A 16,933-nucleotide genomic window follows, 5' to 3' on the forward strand; every position below is an offset into this window, starting at 1 on the left:
ATAGTGTAGACAGATTTGATAGTGTAGACAGAGCTTTACAGTCGGAATATTTCAGACAAAATATAACAAACATACATTAATTCAATTCCATAATGACGGTAAATTTTTGATAATTTTGTTCGACATATCTTTTTAATTATTTATATATTTGTGATTTTGTAGGATACCGGGATAACTGAGACAAAATGTATGTACAAGGTGGACGAGTATGGCTTCTTCATTTACTGGAAAAGCGAGGGAAAGGTAAACAAAAACATGATGTTAGCATCATGACAACACTACCGGTGGTCTAGGTTTAGATTAGTGTGACCGTCACAAAGTTATAATACATCCCAGAAAACATTAATGTTATTAGTTAAAGGTTAATTTACACAGACGAGTGGTAACGGTAAGCGGAAAAACTGCGTAGCTTGTCCCACGTACAATCTATCTATCCTGAGCAGAAACCGCCCATCCGCTCCGCGTTGTGTGTAAATGGTCATAAGGAATAACATAGATTCTATATTTTTATTACCGTTACCACTCGTCTGTGTAAATTGGCCTTTACACGGAAAACCATGGATTACTCATTCTTCTGATATATTCTTTGGTTTTACTGATAATCCATAGTGATATGCACCATTCTGTCTCCCTACTGGCAGTAGCGTTTGACCTTTATGATATGACCTAGTTCTTATATTATCAAACTTGATGTAGTAACGGATCTTCTTTCACCTGCTGTGTTAGAATACAATAATCAATTAATTTTAAAGAATAGTCTCAGGGGGGCCTGTTTATAGATTTCGGCGAAAAGTAGGTAATGGGATTATTTTATACTACTAGGATTACAATAACAATGGATTTACATTATGTCTGGATTTAGCCTAAATTGGGTGGAATTACACAAATATGGGATTATCCGGTCATGGGATTGTAAGATCGCTACATGATTAATTAACTTTTAATTATTATATTTAAAGGCATTATGAACAATCTTTGTTTATAAACAGGTTATTATTAATTAATAATTAATAGAATTCATAAATGATAGTCATTAAATTAGTACATTAATTGGGTTGTAATGTTTATCAGGAGACCTAACAACAACAGATTGAAAGCTAATAATAATACAGTACGTTTTTTACCAGGTTCGGTGTCTATTCACTTGAATGCTCACACACGAATTATAGAATTATTTAATTGATTTTTCAAGAATTTAAGTCGATTATAGGAACTTGTACCTATTGATTTTATCGCCATGTTAACTCAATTTACACAATTAATATTTCATAAATTAAATCACATGTTTACCTAAACTCTGATCCATGGATGCATGAGAAAATAAGTTTAAAGATATATTGTTCCCCTGAAAAAATCATTTTTGAAATTTTTTTGTTGAATATGCCATTTTAATGTCACATAATAGTTATTCAAATTGGATTTTAAAAAAAATTATTTACCTGAAAAAAAATGTAATTTAGCGCGTTTATGTTTTCCCCACCTACCAGTCTGAACTACTGTAACTGCAAAATAATAAATGTTATGTTTGTTAATTTGATTGACAGGAAGGACAAGTCCTAGATCTCTCACAAGTAAATGACATCAGGAAGGGAGCCAGTGTAAGAGTAAGTAGATGCAATTGAATCTAATTAACATACCAATTAGCTTTGTAAACAAAGGTTAAGTATCTTTGCTAAGTTCATCGTCTTAACCTTCAAACAGATATAATAGTGCTGTGGTCAAATAATGAATAGAATGCAATTATTTAAGTTACAATGTGAATACTAATGCTGTAACAATGATCCACCATACTAGACATAAAACCATAGAGATACTATTAAACTACTAGAGTGTCAACTAGGCAACAGAGCAGGAATTTAAAATGGCCACCATATTATTTTAAATATTCAGTAATATAAATAAAATTTATTTTTTATTCATTCATTGTTATGAAAATGGTTTTATAAGATTTAAAAGAGACCTGGTTAAATTTGTTCACATTTCTCAAAGCATTCGACACAGGTTGAGGGCGCTCTCCTTGATCATAGTTCTGGTGGTAGAATAAGTCTTCTAGGATAAGGGTTTCTGGCTTGTGTGCAATTAAAGAGACCATTGCATCTATCAGAAATAGTAGGGGTTTAATACGAAAACAGTGGCCTATGTCCCAATGGGATGAAAAGGAATACCATATTTCACCCTTATATTATATACAGAATTTACATTAAACTGCTATTAAAAAAGATATGATTATCGGACAATTGCTATAGCATGGTTGCATGATTGACAAATAGCCAAGTAGTCTAACTCGTAGCATATCTTAAGTAGTGCATTAAGTTCTTAGCTTTATTTGCTCAAATTAAGTGTGGTTATATTGTTTATCTTCTTAAATCGCTAATTTGCAATATTTGAGACAAGTTTCTATGCAGTTGTATAACATTGTATTGAAGGGTACTGTTTGAACTCTAAATAAAAAGATTTAATCAGACCGAAAGACAGAGTTCTTGAAATGCCACTTAACTCTACTCTTAATCTAATATGGTAACAATTAATTGAAGGATGGTCACTAGAATTATTACTTTAAATTCTTTATAAATCTCATAATAAACAAGTTTTTTAAATTGGTTAAAAACTTGCATTTTTAACCAAAAAAATAATAATAGTTAATACAGTAGGTTCCCCAGCTTGAACCAGATCACGCGGTTTAGAAGGATAGAGAATAAAGTTGTAGGTTTAGTGCTATTATAATATAGATATTAAAAAGTGCATTGTGAGCAGCTGTAGACACCTACCAACTTTTACCCTTTCCGTGTTAACCTTTTCTAAATTCATCTTCATTAATTTTACCTCCAAGGCCTCAGATTGCAACCAAACGTTAATTACATATATGAGCCCACGGCATGAGATGCTTCATATGTTGCAAAATAAATTATTACAAGAAAGTACATTTTAAGATAATGTCATTTTTAACAAAAATAATAGCTACAGTATATAGGCAATGCTTGCTAAACATAAAATATATTTATTTGTTAAACATGTATTTTCGCTAAATACTTAGATCACCCAACGCTTGTGATTGGTCAACTCACATGCGTATCACCTACATCGTTGCGTTCAAGTCGGAACCAAGGTTTACCGTGTAGTAAACCCATACACAACACTAACTGAAAACATTACATTTAACATTACTATTAAAACCTATGTTATTTAATGCTATATAATTATTTTAAAATAAGTCAGAAAGTGTTGAATGCTGGCACAGACCAAGCATTATATTGGAATCATTTATGGGAATTGCTCGTCACCTTGAATAGATAATGTATTACATTATAAGAGTTTTGATATCTTAATGTGATAACATTGACACATGCCAACAACCGTTATTGTCATGATACTCTTCATGATGGAATATTCTACACTCATCTTCACCACTCAAAGTCAAAATAACAGACAATTTATTCTCACGCAAATTTCCATATTATTTTAGCATATTCTTATATTTTTATTTTTTTAGATTTTCATTTAAGCCAATAGAATAGGTCTTTTGTAATTTAAACTTTGACCCTTGATTTGTGTTATATAATTAGTTGCTTTTTAGAATTTCTTCATTGGACTTGATAATGACCCCATGATGGAGTTGAAACATTATTCTTTTTTAAGCATTATTTTCATATTAGTTTATTTACAATAAACGTACCCTCATTCTAATCTTATATTTTTAACTGTCTTTATCCAGTATTTAATACTTTCAAACTCGCCCCCTTTTTTAGAGAAAATTATAAACTATTATTAATAAAGTTGTGTTGTTGTCTTGTAGGACATGAAAGATCCGATTTATTTTGAAAAACTTCAGAAGATCATCGACAACAAAGGAGATCTGAACAACAGGACAATAACAGTGTGCAGCGGGTTAGACCTCGTTAACATCAGCTACATGCGTATGATTGCTTCTGATAGTGAGACAGCACAGGTAAGTCTATCATTATTGCATACAGTGTATGTCTCTATATCTTATGATGCTTGGCTACCAATCCAAGGGTGACAACTCCACTCCCAAAGACTTGTAATAATACTTTGTTTATGTAGAGCATCTTGTGTACAGTATATGTTTGTCTTGTGAACGAGATTGCCACCTTTAAGAAGAAGGATAATGAATGAATTTGCTTATGGTTATCCTTGGCAATTTGCCTAAATATATATAAAAAAACAAAAACAAAACAAATTGTCATAGGCGTCCAGGCAAAATGCTGGTGTAAATGCATATGAATGCCATGACAGAAAACCATGCAATAGCATATTTGCTGTGTATTCCAGGCACACAGTTCTGTGTAACGTTACTATCATCACCACTGTAGCTTATCAGTGAATCAAATACTATAGTCACTGTTAAACATTGTTAACAAATAGAACCCCACTGTTAGCAATAACACAACTAATTTATCAAATATCATCTACAAACTGTACTCTCGGTTCAAACCCAAGACTTAATTAAAGCGTCGATACCTACGTTCTTTTTAGCATGCTTTAAGCCAACTCACATTCAACCGATTACAGCGGATGGACATCGACTGGGTAATTAACAGGATGTGTCACAAAATAGATTGTCACGGTTTAACAGCTAAATCCCTCGCTGTTTTAAGTTTTCACCCAAAGTCAAATTCTCTAATATTTCTACCATCTCATATTAATTAATTTAATATTCCATACTCGTTAATTTTGTTTATTTGTTGTTGACAGTTCTCTTTATATATCCAGCATTTATGTTCATATCTCAATCTTCCAATCTCTTTACTAAATGGGAGAAAATCCTATTTTAGTGTGATTTTCAATTTTTTATTGTTTCTTATGTTATAGAATTTTTATTCTTTCTGAAATAAAGTGAACAGTTAATCATATCCCTTGATAGGATTATTACTAGGCATATTATTACACTTTAATCTTTGATATTTATCATGCTAAATTTGTAGTACATTGTGTTAATAAAATACTTTAAAAAAAAAATTGTAAAACCACCAATATTGCTATCCTGCATGAGAATCTAAAGCTCTGTCTACACTATCAAACTTTATGTGACAAAAAAATGTTATGTGCCTAAATATGGACACTACCATATTTGTGCACATCACACACTAGTGTAGACAGAGTGAGCTTGAGTATTACTCATTTGATCAGCTTTATACTTGATGTCTAAACAACAACTAGTGAATGATCCACACATTACCATAGAACATGTTAATCATGTTAGTGATTCAGTTTTACTACGACAATTTAGAAAATGATGAGGTAGTAATCTACAGTATGTACTCACAACATTAAATACACATTGTTAACATACACTTTGTGCCTTGGTTATGTTTTATACATTTACACATAATATAAAATGTAATAATATATACATTTGCTACTATAATTGTTTTCTGTAAAAACATTTTTTAAAATGTATCCAAACATCCAAACATTATTTTAAAAGTGTGTGAGTGATATTAGCTGTGGTTTCTTTTGTCCGGTGAATAAAAAACTCATTAAGATAGAGTTTTATTACATTATAAGTTGATTGCTGAATAAATAGCATTCATAATAAATTCACATTTCACACGTATTCGTAGTGTGAGGAGGTATTAGAATGAATTTTATACATGGTGAGATTATTAAGTTACAATTCTGTTTAGAAGCTGTGTCTACACTATCAAACTAGTTTGACAAAAAAAGTGTGATGTGCCCAAATATGGTAGTGATATGCTTAAATATGGTAGTGATATGACATCATCATGTCTATAATTGAGCACATCACATTTTTTGTCACATCAAGTTTGATAGTGTAGACAAGCTTAATAAATGCAATAATAATGGTCAATTTTTTTGGGTTATATTTCAAAGAGGTTATGTTGATTATTAGTAATATTAGAAATTAAGACTCATATTATTATAAATACATTTCTTTCATTTAATAGCCTACAGCCTCTCATTGGTGTTTGCAATAATTTAATGTTTATTTACCAAGTCAATTAATGATGGAACAACCTAGGTCCTCTATTACAAGTCAAACACTCAACACCCATCAATAATAAAGCACAATTTTCATTTTGTAAATCTACCTTTAGAATATGTCATTTATCTCATCTATTCACCCATTCTAGAAAGGTATCATAAATTATAAACCATAATATTTTTTTTATCTAATCCCATCCACATTCAGTCATTATAAATCTGAAATCTTTTCTTTTTAAAATAAAAATTGTAAAGTAATAATATAATATGAAACGTGTGGAACACAACATTTAAGGTTAGGAAGCCCAGCTGCATCATGTGACCAACCGATGTGCGACTATACTCAAATGAGCACAGTATAGGAGGAAGATGATGAGATGATCTACTCCTAATTTGTTTATATGATTACAGTAATGAAAACAAACATGTTTGTACCAATTGTAGTGAAAGCATTACTTTTGAGTTCAATGGTATAAACACTACACTTAAAATGATATCATATCTTGGTAATTTTGTTCGTACATTGTTATCTCATATTGATTGACGTTTGTTCGATAGCATTTATGGATTTTTATGAATAATGATATTGGAACATTAATATTTTGTTACATAATAGAACATCTTCTCAAATGATTTCTGGGTTTTTGTTAATATCAGTATATAGATCTTAATTGCGTTTATGTTTTTCATTTTAGCACATGTTGTAATTAGGTAAAGGTATATTTTTGTTAATCTGATGAGATGATAAGTGGGCAGATTTCATGCTTTTGTAATTAGTTTTTGCATACACTTAATTAACATGTTCATATACACACTATGTATATACAGTATTAACATCTTAAAATTACACAATTCAAAGAATTGATACTGGTAGGTCTACTGGTTCAAGTAAACCATCTTCATAGAAATATCTGGTGGTAGCCATTGAGTTGCCATTTGGATTATTGCTACATTTAGGTGTACACCATATTTTAAAATTATTAATAAATTTAAATATTAAATATTCATTTAAATTTACATGCTTATTCATTTTAAGTGTTTGAAACTAACTGAGTTTTTTGTTAAATTTAGCTGTTATTTTTTGTCCTTTTTATAAATGAAATCATTATTTTTGTTACTTATTTTTTTCCAAAATCGCATATTCAAAGTTTGATTTTATTCTTCTTTGTTTTCATTGGTGGATAATATGTATTTAATATAATATAAGTACTTTTCTCTCTGTAGGTCCAAAAACACTTGAATTGATGAAAATTATGACAAAAGATGATAATGAATAAAGGATGTATTAATATAATGTATTGTTCTTCCTTTAGGCTTGGATTGATGGATTGCAGTCAATAACTCATAATTTTAAAGCCAGTAATGTGTGTCCAATGACCAGTTTAATGAAACAGTAAGTATTTTTAGACCTCCTCCAAGGTCTCTGCGTAAACAATAGGTATTTTTAGACCTTCTCCAAGGGTCTGTGTGTAAAGATGATAATTTCTTCGATTGTCTGTCTACTGTTTGTCAAGATAAATGTAAACCATGGGACGTATTTAAACAATATTATCTATATAAAGAAAGAGAAAATTTTATGTTAAATTTTATGGTTCTGAATACGTGTAAAATTGAATGATATTACAATATGGAGAAAGAAAGGAAAAAACCAATATTATCTGAACTTACTGTTGTTGGAAAAATAATAACAATTTCATACCTTTAATATAACAATGCTTGTAAAAATGATAATTTTGCAGTTGAATATTCTTTTCTATAGTAATTACTTTTTATAGGTTGAATGTGTTAACTTTATTAATATTTTTTCATATTATATTTGATATCAACAGTAAAGTACATGTACTTGAATACATTTTGTAACCAATAACCAATTATTTATTTATTATGAATTCTTAAATATAAATTCATAAATAATTCATAATATATATTTCATTAAATTTATTATAAGCTGACTATGAGCATAATTATTTTTAACGTTTAATTTATTATGTTCCCTGCTTGGGCTTTGTGGCTTCTAGTTATATTATACAAGAAATTCATAAATTGAAATAATTCATATGCCACCGTACAAGTAAGTTCAGATCCATGTCTACAGACTAGTTGGAACATAAATGTGATCGAAAATAACACCTCACAACTACATATGACAGCATACATTTTAAAAGTCTTTCACTATCAAACTAGTTTGACCAAAAAAGCCCATATATAGTAGTGATATGCCCATATATGGTAGTGATTTGACATCATCATGTCCATATACAGTATGAGCACATCACATTTTTTTTGTCACATAAAGTGTGATAGTGTAGACAGAGCTTTATGCTAATTTTTTGTTCACAATTTTTGTTTCAAATTTCCAGTTGGATGAGAATTCAGTTTCAAGTAAATCCAAATGGGAAAATCCCAGTGAAGAGTTTAACCAGGACATTTGCTTCGGGAAAAACCGAAAAGATTGTAACCAAGTCGCTAGAAGAGCTACAACTGCCCTCAAATAAGGTATATATTTGATTTTCAGGCAACTCTCCCAATACCATACACCTTTGTGCTGGCCTAATATGTCTGGTCTTCTTGAAAATCTGGTATTCAGAATGTGTTTTTAATGGTAACAATGAATTTTGGACCTTTTGAACATCAAGAAAAGTCTGGTTTTGGGAGAGTTTAGGGTTTTCAGAAAGTCTAGTATTGGAAAGGGGTTGACTGACTGTATGTGTTTGGAGATGTTATCACATTCAGTTGATAACTATCAGTTGGTTAACAAACCAGCGATTGTTATATTTTTTTAAAGTTTAATACCAAAAAAAAAAAAATCTTTATTGTCAAGTCATGTTACGTGCAGCAATTTCTATAGTAATTTCCCCTTCCTGTTCCCCGCCACTCCTTTCACAAAGCTTATTCTGTAAACTTGTTTAACATTAAATCCTAGAATAAAACTTTAAATTGAAATGTAGTTTGATGTGAATTGATGTACGCATTATGTAAATTCAATTTTGATGTCTTCCACTGTCTGTGCAGGTGTTTTGTTATTATATGTGTGATATTTAATTTCCGTAATGTTCTGTTTTTTTATATCGTTTCTTTGTTTCCGTGTTAACGTTATCCTTCTAACACATTTTTATTAACTTTAATAATTGTATTTAATATGGGAGAAATTAATTTTTTTATATTCTATCTATAAAACATATTAAGGTAACAAGTAAGTTAACAATAAGTTAATGTAGTCATATACATTTAGACACCAAGTTGTTAGGATAAATACCCTTTACTCTTACTACTTTTTTTTCAGAGGAAATAATCATGAAAATGTTATAAAATGTTATTCTAGACATTACTTGACTTTTATAATAATAATATTAATAATAATAGTAGTAGCCCCTCTCCCATTTTTTGTTTATCTTCAAACAAGGAATATCTGAGTAATGCTATAATATAGATTATAAGTATGTATTGTATAGTCTGATTTTTTTTTAAAAGCATATCTTAATATCATATTTTAATAAATTTAATAATGTTCAAATAATTTATTAATAGTGAATACTGTACTGTCCGCATCATTTAATATGATGCTATAACATTAATAATGTCATTGTATGTACACCTTGATATGAAACTAGCTCATTACATTAACGTTGTTAGTGCTCTGCTCGATTTATTTCACTTGCATATTTCAATTGTAGAACTCATTAATTCTCAACAATTGATGTCACAGGTAGTTAAAATAGATACACTTATCAATGAATGTCGTACTAATATCGTTATTTATATTTGAGTTGGTTTATTAAAATGAAAATTCTAAAATTCATAATTAATGTTACCTCAGTAAAATTTAATGATTAATAAAATTTGATATATAAAAATAATATATTTTTCATAATGTTTATTTTTTCCTTTATTTTTCAATTCAACAGAACATTTAATAAATACATTATTTTCCTTACTTTAACTCTTGGTACCTTTAAATTGGCAATCCCTTTTTCAAAGATATAGCTTAGCTATTTTAGATAATAAAAGTGTTTTTTTATTATATCCTTCAGAATAGTGAAATAGACTTGAGTGACTTCCCCTTTGAGAAGTTCTATGATCTCTACCACAAGATCTGTCCCAGAATGGATGTTGAAGAATTATTCAAAAAAATGTAAGAACAAAATCTTGACATTTGATGTTGGTAACATGATCATAAGATTTTAAAAAAGGAAGGAGAGTTTGCAGTATGTTATCGTGTCTGAAAGCATGTTAGATCTTTTGGAAGGCAAACTAGAAGGGCACTCAAGAGAGCGCAAACCTCCGCCTAGGCATATGAAAATTTAATGATGTGTTCCCATACAGATAAAACCATCCTTTAAAATCTTATAAAAATCAGGCAATAACTTTTTGAGTAATCTTGCTAACAAATTTAAAAAGAAAGAAACAAACACACACACACACACATGATCAACCACATATTCAATTCACCATTCTGGCAGCGGTAATAATGCATTTTGGATATTTTTAAAAAGTTATTACTGTAGTCATAGACTTTTTTCCTAACACTACGTTGTTACTCTTTGTTATGGACATGATTTTAGGAACTATTGGGTGCTACTGTATTAAATAAATATTTAATTTATTCACATCCTGCACTCAGAATCAAAGTATAAACAATCTTTACTCTTTTAATTCCATTTTTTCAGAGGAAATAATCATGAAGATATTATAAATGATGGATTATCAGTAGAAAGACTAATCAACTTCTTAAATGAAGATCAAAGAGATCCTAGGCTGAACGAAATCCTTTTTCCTTTCTTTACCCGACCACGTGTTCTACAAATTATCAACACTTACGAAAAGAATTCTAAATACTCTGAAAAAGGTACAGTATATATTTCTTCATATGTTCGCGGAAATTGTAACATTACAGAGTTCTGATACACTTTTCTGATAGACTTTTTACACGTCACAAAAAATAGATAGACACGTCACAGAAAATAGATTTTTTTGTCACAAAATGTTTGATAGTGTAGACAGAGCTTTAGGAATTTTAATGAACAACTAAAGTGAATTTGCAGAATATCTAAAATAAAATGATCCATCAATCATGTCAGTTGTTTCATAAACCCATCTTTTTATTCACACCTGCCCATTCCATTCAGTCTACTATTCAATAATTGTAATATCATCAATCTTCAGTTCTTTTGTTAAATTATGCTTTAAAATGTTATTCCATTTGGTTGTATCTTTTGTTTTCTGTTTTAAGCTGTTAATACTTGTATTCTAAAATGTATACATTGTATACAACAATTTTGAGACTGCATTGTTAGATTGCTATTATATCATGTGGTTCAAACATCATTTGTAAATTAAATAATCAATATTTGTTAGTGGTAGTATTAATAGTTTTATATACTTTGTTCCTCATTTTGTTATTTTTAAAATTAGTCTTATATACTGTAGCGCCTAACACAATGTTTCTAAGCGCTTTACACACAAAAATGATACATACAATAGTAAAAAATAGTAAACAAAAAACAAAAAACAAAAAAAAGGAACCATTTACACCGCTCCATTCTTCAGCACTTTGAAGCTCCCATATGAGAGCTCGCCAGAATAGTATTCACAGGAGCTCGAGTGAAAAAGGTATCTGTCTATCCTACCAAAATAAGAAGTAAAAAAATGTTACTTAAGACTTTTTTAATGTGTATTAAGTTAGACCTGTATAAGAATTGATACACATACATACCACCATGTTAAAATAAAGAGTTTGTTATCATACTTGTTGATACATTCTATCTATAAATCTTGCAGAAAAAATGAGTGTGGATGGTTTATGTCGATACTTAATGTCAGATGAGAATGCTCCGGTGTTCTTAGATCGTCTAGAGGTGTACCAAGACATGGAACAGCCGTTGAGTCATTACTTCATCAACTCAAGTCACAATACTTACCTCATTGGTCGACAGTTTGGAGGAAAGTCATCGGTTGAGATGTATCGCCAAGTACTATTGGCTGGTTGCAGGTTAATAGTCTCTTGTTGTTTTTTTTGTTTTGTTTGAGAGGGCGGAGGTGGTGGAAAAAATATTTGATTCACTGTTCAATTGTCCAAATAATCCAAATACTAAATCAACTCTCTTTAAGTTTATTTTGTTTTGTTATTTTTTAAATTCAATTTCAATTCATTTCTGGTTTATTACAAGTGGCATTGCAGAATAATCTGAATTGCACCAAATTTACATTATAATATAAATAGTATAACAAAATATTCCATTTAAAAGTTCATTCAAAAATAAAATATGTACAAATCTAAATATTAACAAATTTACATTAGCACAAAACAAACATAACATTTTATTTATTCCTTTCTATGATACATAAATTATTTTGAGTTTGAGGTTTGTTATTTTCAATGATTTACTATTTTATTTAGGTGCATTGAGCTAGATTGCTGGGATGGTAAGACAGATGAGGAGGAACCAATCATCACTCATGGAAAGGCTATGTGTACAGATATTCTATTCAAGGTATGTTCATCCCATTCACCATTGAATAACATAATATTGAACAAGAAGGGACATTCAGTTCGATTCAGCACTTCATTTTACCATTTTAGACCTTGGGCCCCTGTACTTCAAAATCCTGGGTCTGTCACTGCTGATTAGAAGCCTTATGGAATACTGTTGTCCTTATAACCTGACATGTACAGTACCTTTAACATGTGGCCCAAATTCACACTTGTTTTATCACCATTTGAATTTAATGTCAGGAGATAAAGTTATACACTAATACACTCATACATTATGGATGCCTCATAGTGATTGATGACATCATATTTTCCAAATGTTCTATACTAAGAAGAGTACTAAGTAGTTGGGTTATTTCCATATACTCCATCACTTTCATATTCTGTTATATAGTTCAATAAATAACTTGTAAAATGTATGCTAAGAAGAGTATTAAACAGTTTGTAGTCATCAATTTGTATACTAAGAAGATTGCTAAATAGTTGGGTTATTTCCATGTAAAGTACTCTATTACTCTCATACTTTTTATGTAGTTCAATAAATATATTTATAAATGTACGCTAAAGTAAGAGCATTTAACAGTTATGGGATATTTGTGTGTATATAAAGATTAAAATTGACTATACAATTTACTAAATTTTACTTTAAATTACGTTTTAGAAGAAGCTCATCCATCATCTTAATAAATATTTAATGAAATAAAATATAGTATGAAAGTTCTGTAACCAGATTAGTGATAGAATTGTAAAATATGCATAGAATATTACCAAAATATTACATTTTCTCAGGGTTTTTTTGCTTAATAATTTAATATAAGGCGGGTATGTGGCACAGTGTGTTCAATGGACCAATGCTAATAGCACATTCTTAGGCAAGGCACTTTACTTATATTTGCTTGGTAGGATCAAACACACTTGCGCTTATTACAAGTACGGGAGCTGTTCATAAGTTTTTTATCCAGTAGCCAAAACTTAGAAGCTTTGAGCAAAGCACTATTATACCCTGACCAGTTATTGAGATTATTAATCATACTTTTCTTATTATTTACAGGATGTAATTCATGCAATCAAAGATACCGCCTTCATCACATCCGAGTATCCCGTCATTCTTTCGTTTGAGAACCACTGCGGTAAAAGACAGCAATACAAGTTAGCTAATTACTGTGAAGAGATCCTCGGTGAATACTTGCTAAGGACACCATTATCTGACTATCCGGTAAATCATCTATCTTGTCGTCTAATTTCATCATCATAAGCTGCTATGTAGAACATTAAACAGTTTAACATTTAAAGGTGTTCTGTAATAGACATATGACGCACATTTAAATCATTTAAACATGTTTTATTGTTGTAATATTTTATTTTTTCAGCTTGAATCGAACCGTACACTGCCTCCATTAAACAAGTTAAAGAAGAAAATTCTTATTAAAAACAAGAAATTGTCAGCTGATGTTGAAAAAGGTATTTATCAAATTGCCTCATAACCTTGGATATACGCCCATCATTTGATATACTATAAGCCCCCTCTATAAAAGTCCATCCCTGGATGTAAGCCTACCCCTGGATATAAGCCCACCCCTGGAGGTAAGCCTACCCCTGGATACAAGCCCACCCCTAGATGTTAGTCTATCCCTGAATGTAAGTCCATCCCTGGATGTAAGCCTACCCTTGGATACAAGTCCACCCCTGGATGTTAGTCCACCCCTGGATACAAGTACATGCCGGGATGTAAGTTCACCCCTGGATATAAGTCCTTTCCTGGATGCAATTCCACCCCTGGATATAGGTCCATCCCTGGATCTAAGTCCATCCCTGGATGCAAGTCCACCCCTGGATATAAGTCCATCCCTGGATATAAGTCCATCCCTGGATATAAGTCCACTCCTGGATGCAATTCCACCCCTGAATATAAGTCCATCCCTGTATATAAGTCCACCCCTGGATGTAGTCCACCCCTGGATGCAATTCCACACCTGGATATAAGTCCACCCCTGGATGTAGTCCACCCCTGGATGCAATTCTACCCCTGGATATAAGTCCATCCCTGGATGTAGTCCACCCCTTGGTATATGATTTGTTGTGAAATATGTATGCATTATTCTATTCAATTAACAAGAAACATGAGCCAATGTGAAGATTATTATTAAAATTAAATTGTTTTTACTTGTATCATAACAATAGACAGATTTGAATATTGCCTGCAGAACTATTTTAATGGCATATTATTGTATTACGAATAATGGCTATTACTAAATCAAATTTGTACAAACATTCAAAGATACAAGTGCTTACGGCAATTTCACAAAATGAATAATTCGTTAGAAAAGCAATTTTATTTTTTTCTTATTGGAATAATACTTTGTATATTATGAAAGAATAAAGACAATAATACAACTTTTGACGGATATTTAATTATAATTATGGTATATGGCTGTTCATAAATATCACATTTGGCATGTACCTCAATATTCTATTAATTTGACCTTCCCCACCAAAAAAACCTTTTCCACACCCCTTTAAATGTATTTGTTAATTATTTTCTTGTAGATCAGTTAGAGAGGATAGCAAAAGGTTTGAGAGAAGAGGTTGATGAGGACTGTGTGGGTGAATCGGGTAAGTATCAAAAGCAGTATGCTATTTCATATGTACTTTGAAAACAAGTTTGATATGATCACAGAGGTATTATGTAACTACACAGTCATTCAACTCCAACACAATCGCAGTGGGAAGGGGGTGGGGGCAGGGAGGACTCCAATAGGGAATATGGGCAGGGGAGGTAGCCTCAAATTTGAAATTGAAAATGTATTAAATTCCATACTCAAATTTTCAACATTAAAATCTGTAAAAGTAGAAATAAGTTTCAGTCTAAAGGAATTTTAAAGATATTACAATAATACTCATGAAACATACAATCAACTTAGTCAGTATATTTTGTTTGATCATGTCCTGATAATGTGATAAGTTTTTAATTTTAGAATGTGATTTTATGTTTATTGATCATCGCATTTGTTATTAACATTATTGATGATACCATAGCGTTTATACGTTCATAGGACTGTAACATAATTGCATATAATGTTTATTCAATATTAGTATTACTAAATTCCCAGTGCACACAGTATGTCTATAGATTATCCTCTGTGTGACAGGGAAAGATGGGGTATCATAAATACCTATGTTCTTCACACAATATTAGTATTACTAAATTCTTAATGCATCCAATTTCTATACATACATTATCGTGTGTTTGGGTAGGATGGGATAATATAAGACAGATTATATTGGATTGTTTTTGTTCATATTTTACATTGATGGATGTGATGTTTAACAGACAGTAATAATTTCACAATTTATTATTTTTTTTTAATTAATATTATTTTGAGAATAGGATATTCTTAGGTTTCAAAAAGATAATTTTAGTTTTGATAGATAGTATTTAGTGTTTGATGGCCCACATTACATCCCCTGCTCCAACACCCAATTCACAAGTCTTGAATCCAATGTATAAACACGTTAGGGTTGTTATATGTTTCGTTCATTAAACATCACATCCCATCCACCCAACTTCCATAGATAGCTCATCGGAAGATGATCAGCCTCCAATCGTGGAGTCGGAAGAGCGGAAGAAGACAAATGGTACATCACTTTCCTAGCCTTATCACCATCATTCTTGCATGGTATTATTACGCATGTGCAGACGATAATATTGGCACTTGTCATTTCTACTGCTAAAACTATTTTTCTTTAAAACTGGATATATCCACTAAATGCTGGTAGGAACCATATTGTGATCTATTAAGCTCTGTCTACACTATCAAACTAGTTTGACACAAAAAAGTGTGATGTGCCCAAATATGGTATTGATATGCTTAAATATGGTAGTGATATGACATCATCATGTCCATATATGGGCACATTACATTTTTATGTCACATAAAGTTTGATAGTGTAGACAGAACTTTAGGAAGCTGGCTATGTTTTCTAATATATTGCAATTAGGGGCATATCATTCTGACAAGCTTTAATTGATGTAAAAGCACATATATTTTCAGAGTATAATGAAATGAATCACAATTTGAAATTATTTATGTGAATTATATGTGAACTCATTATATACTTTGATATTGTGAACAATATAAACTATATATTTGTGTGATAAATAGATGCATTTTAGCAGGGTGTTTAATCAAGTGATATTCGTCAAGAGCCATTGTGTCGATGCTGCCATGTACAATAATTAGCCTAGTGATGCACCTTGATACCGTTTGAATGTGATCATTTGATCCCGTCACCGATGAGTAAACTGAAACAAATAGCACAAACAGCACCCTCACAAGCGTTGTAGCAAACGAGTTTCTAAAGAAATGGAGAAATTTGCTCAAAACAGAGTTTTTGCAGATTGTTCAAATATTCCAATATTTTAGTACTATTTTCAGTTTACTCTTTAAAAACTCAATGCCCAGATAAAATTCTATAGAT

The 16,933-nt window shown here is 30.8% G+C and overlaps 1 protein-coding gene across 2 annotated transcripts in view; it reads left to right on the forward strand.

Annotated features, from left to right (window-relative positions):
* The window catches only part of LOC144852424 (1-phosphatidylinositol 4,5-bisphosphate phosphodiesterase beta-4-like), a 47,829-nt gene that overhangs the window by 14,691 nt on the left and 16,205 nt on the right, over positions 1–16,933 (forward strand). Inside the window, exons 3-15 of one of the 2 annotated variants that reach the window (XM_078710223.1) lie at positions 163–243; positions 1,545–1,604; positions 3,794–3,946; positions 7,278–7,357; positions 8,325–8,460; positions 9,996–10,096; positions 10,632–10,810; positions 11,743–11,953; positions 12,362–12,455; positions 13,506–13,670; positions 13,825–13,915; positions 15,002–15,067; positions 16,028–16,090. In XM_078710223.1, coding sequence (XP_078566349.1) covers positions 163–243; positions 1,545–1,604; positions 3,794–3,946; positions 7,278–7,357; positions 8,325–8,460; positions 9,996–10,096; positions 10,632–10,810; positions 11,743–11,953; positions 12,362–12,455; positions 13,506–13,670; positions 13,825–13,915; positions 15,002–15,067; positions 16,028–16,090 — 1,480 coding nt within the window. The remainder of the gene's footprint in view (positions 1–162; positions 244–1,544; positions 1,605–3,793; positions 3,947–7,277; positions 7,358–8,324; positions 8,461–9,995; positions 10,097–10,631; positions 10,811–11,742; positions 11,954–12,361; positions 12,456–13,505; positions 13,671–13,824; positions 13,916–15,001; positions 15,068–16,027; positions 16,091–16,933) is intronic. The other variant, XM_078710224.1, reaches the window with a different exon arrangement.

Source organism: Antedon bifida, chromosome 9, assembly GCF_963402885.1.
Source record: "Antedon bifida chromosome 9, ecAntBifi1.1, whole genome shotgun sequence".
Classification (NCBI taxonomy): domain Eukaryota; kingdom Metazoa; phylum Echinodermata; class Crinoidea; order Comatulida; family Antedonidae; genus Antedon; species Antedon bifida.